Source organism: Nestor notabilis, unplaced genomic scaffold (assembly GCF_000696875.1).
Source record: "Nestor notabilis isolate BGI_N333 unplaced genomic scaffold, ASM69687v1 scaffold6931, whole genome shotgun sequence".
Taxonomy (NCBI): Eukaryota; Metazoa; Chordata; class Aves; order Psittaciformes; family Psittacidae; genus Nestor; species Nestor notabilis.
Window position 1 is genome coordinate 482 of NW_009914246.1, and position 2,443 is coordinate 2,924.

At 35.5% G+C, this 2,443-nt stretch overlaps 1 protein-coding gene across 1 annotated transcript in view; it reads left to right on the forward strand.

Annotated features, from left to right (window-relative positions):
* Nucleotides 1-2,443, forward strand: part of TRMT2A (tRNA methyltransferase 2 homolog A (S. cerevisiae)) — a gene marked incomplete at its 5' end in the record, with an annotated part of 7,998 nt that overhangs the window by 473 nt on the left and 5,082 nt on the right. Inside the window, 5 exon segments of the mRNA XM_010023563.1 lie at nucleotides 687-811; nucleotides 1,304-1,439; nucleotides 1,442-1,481; nucleotides 2,366-2,441; nucleotide 2,443. The exon segment at nucleotide 2,443 is cut by the window's right edge and continues 53 nt beyond it. Of these exon segments, the coding sequence (XP_010021865.1) occupies nucleotides 687-811; nucleotides 1,304-1,439; nucleotides 1,442-1,481; nucleotides 2,366-2,441; nucleotide 2,443 (378 nt within the window).

Here is a 2,443-nt window from a genome sequence, read left to right on the forward strand (position 1 = left end):
ACAAAGTAATTCCTCTTTGTAAAGCTACTGTAATGTTTACAAGACCTGACCTTATGATGGGATATAGCTAAATTTGCACACATTTCTATCTCTAAAGTTAGAGGTAGGTCAAAAAACAAATCCCCGTACAAAGTAAATTAAAGATAATCTGCAATGCTCAGACCTTAAAACTGTACCAGCTGACAAGGCTTGTTGTTCTCGGTCAGCCTCAAAACATTGCTAAATGAAAGGGCATTGTTTCAAGATCTGTTCCATAGGCCTAAGCAGAGGGATGGATGTTTGTGCCCTTAAAAAGATTTGGTACTGTCAAGTGGTGTGAGAAGTAATCAATCTGTAGAGATGGTAAATTACTATTAGGATTTTCTCTTTAAAAATTCTCTCAAATATTTAGGCTTGGTCTTTGTAGATCAAAATATCCCTTCTATCCTTTGCCTCACATAGATAAAGCTGGCACTTTTTCATGCGTGGGTACAGCGATAATTCTACTACATACCATTACAACTACATTTAACTGTCTTTTTTTCTGGTTACAGCTCTTGTAAAGTTGGAGGGGTTTGACTGTTAAAATATTCTTTATCTGATACTTTTTGTGTCCTGTACAAAAGAAGAAGAAGAAAAAAACCACCAACCAACTCTTGTGCAGCTGTTAACCTCAGTTTTTCTAAATGTGTACTTTACTTTTTTTGTGTCTGATTTGGACAGGGAAATAGGAAATAACAACAGAGCTTTGTTACCTTGGTTGTTCCTGCAGAAGCAGAAGTATAATAAATTGTGTTGCCCAGTAGAGGGAGTGAAAGCATCACCGTTACAGGTAATGTAATCCTGGGTAAAGTATGGAATGGGATTAATGAGTTTAGGGTTAAATTAAAATTTAAAATTTAAAATTTATTTGGTCTTAAGAGAGAGTGGGAAAACTGAGTATTGGCTTTATCTTGTAATGAATGATGAATTTCAGACATGGTTGCCTTTCATATAAATATTACGGAAATATTTAGAGGAAGCAGAAAAATAGTTAAAATTAACTGGATATTCTAACTTTAATATGCTGTCCCTAGAAGCTTGCATTCTAAGCTGATACATTCTTCAACAGAGGCAATGTTTTGCTCTTTAAATAACAAGACTTACTAATAGTTTTTCATTATTGCTGTTCTTATGTCAAATCCATTAATATCTTCCGTATGAACTGAATGTCCTACATGCATTTGGAAATACATTTAACCATACGAGGGTTGCTTCAGGAGAAACTTGGCATGTACAGTTAAGTGCTTTGTAAATATCTTACGTAACTTTATTTTAAATCTAGACTGAATATCGCAACAAATGTGAGTTCTTGATTGGGATTGGTGTAAATCAAGAAGACAAAACTGTGGGTTGTCGTCTTGGCAAATATAAGGGTGGTACATGTGCTGTAGTGGAGCCATTTGATACTATTCACATTCCTGAGCCAAAAAAGTAGTAAAAGTTTTCCAAGACTACATAAGGTGAGCACAAGTACAGTGAGTTGTCTGTAAAGGTTTTGATATCTTACTCAAAAATATTTATAAAGCTAAGTATTATGACAAGCTTAGTGTTTGCTTTGAGCTTTATAACCTAAGATGCACCAGTCTCAATGTTCAGCAGTTCTTTGATGTTTACATCTTGTCCATACATCACTGGGTGGTTTTCCCTTGCTCTTGCTCAGCTGTTCAGAGATGGAGGGACAGGTACCAGCCAAACACAGCCTTATCTCAAGTAATGAAATGTATAAGTCTACAATAAAATGTGTCTGTTATTTGAGAGCTTCTTCCACTAACTGTAAAGAAATACATACAAAAAAGGCTTTTTAGAAGAGGAATTTGAATTACAAAGGTCATTTGCTTCCTTGGATGAAGAGAAGACTCACCCTACAACAAGGAATTAGATGGAAGTTGCAAATATAAGCAACAGTACTTTTTGGGAAAAGGAGTGTTTTCTTTAAAAAGCAACTAAATCCTCAAAAATGGAAAGAATCATAAAGATGGAAAGTCTGAACTTAGTATGAAGCACAGAAGCCAATGAAGGCATTATAGAAAGCTGGGTCATCCTCTCAGTGCAGTGAGAAGCTGCCGGAATCCTATCTATAATTTGGATGAGTTAAAATGGGTAAGAGAATAGTGAGAAGCAGGGACAGATTATTTTGCATTAGGAGATACTATCTATTTATCAATCACTTCTTCTTCATTAAGATGTGGAAGTTATTCTTTTCTTGAGAAATCAATGTAGCCTCTGTTTGTACTTAAAATTTTTCATCACTTTCCGTGGTGAGCTGCTTTTGTTTCAATCAACTGTTGAATGTTAAGCAAAAGAATAGTTCTCTGTTAAGTAATTGAGCTTCTGAAAATTGCAGGTCAACTCCTTACTCAGTTTACAGCCCGGAAACCTATGAAGGTCACTGGAAACAGCTCACAGTCCGTACCAGCAGGAA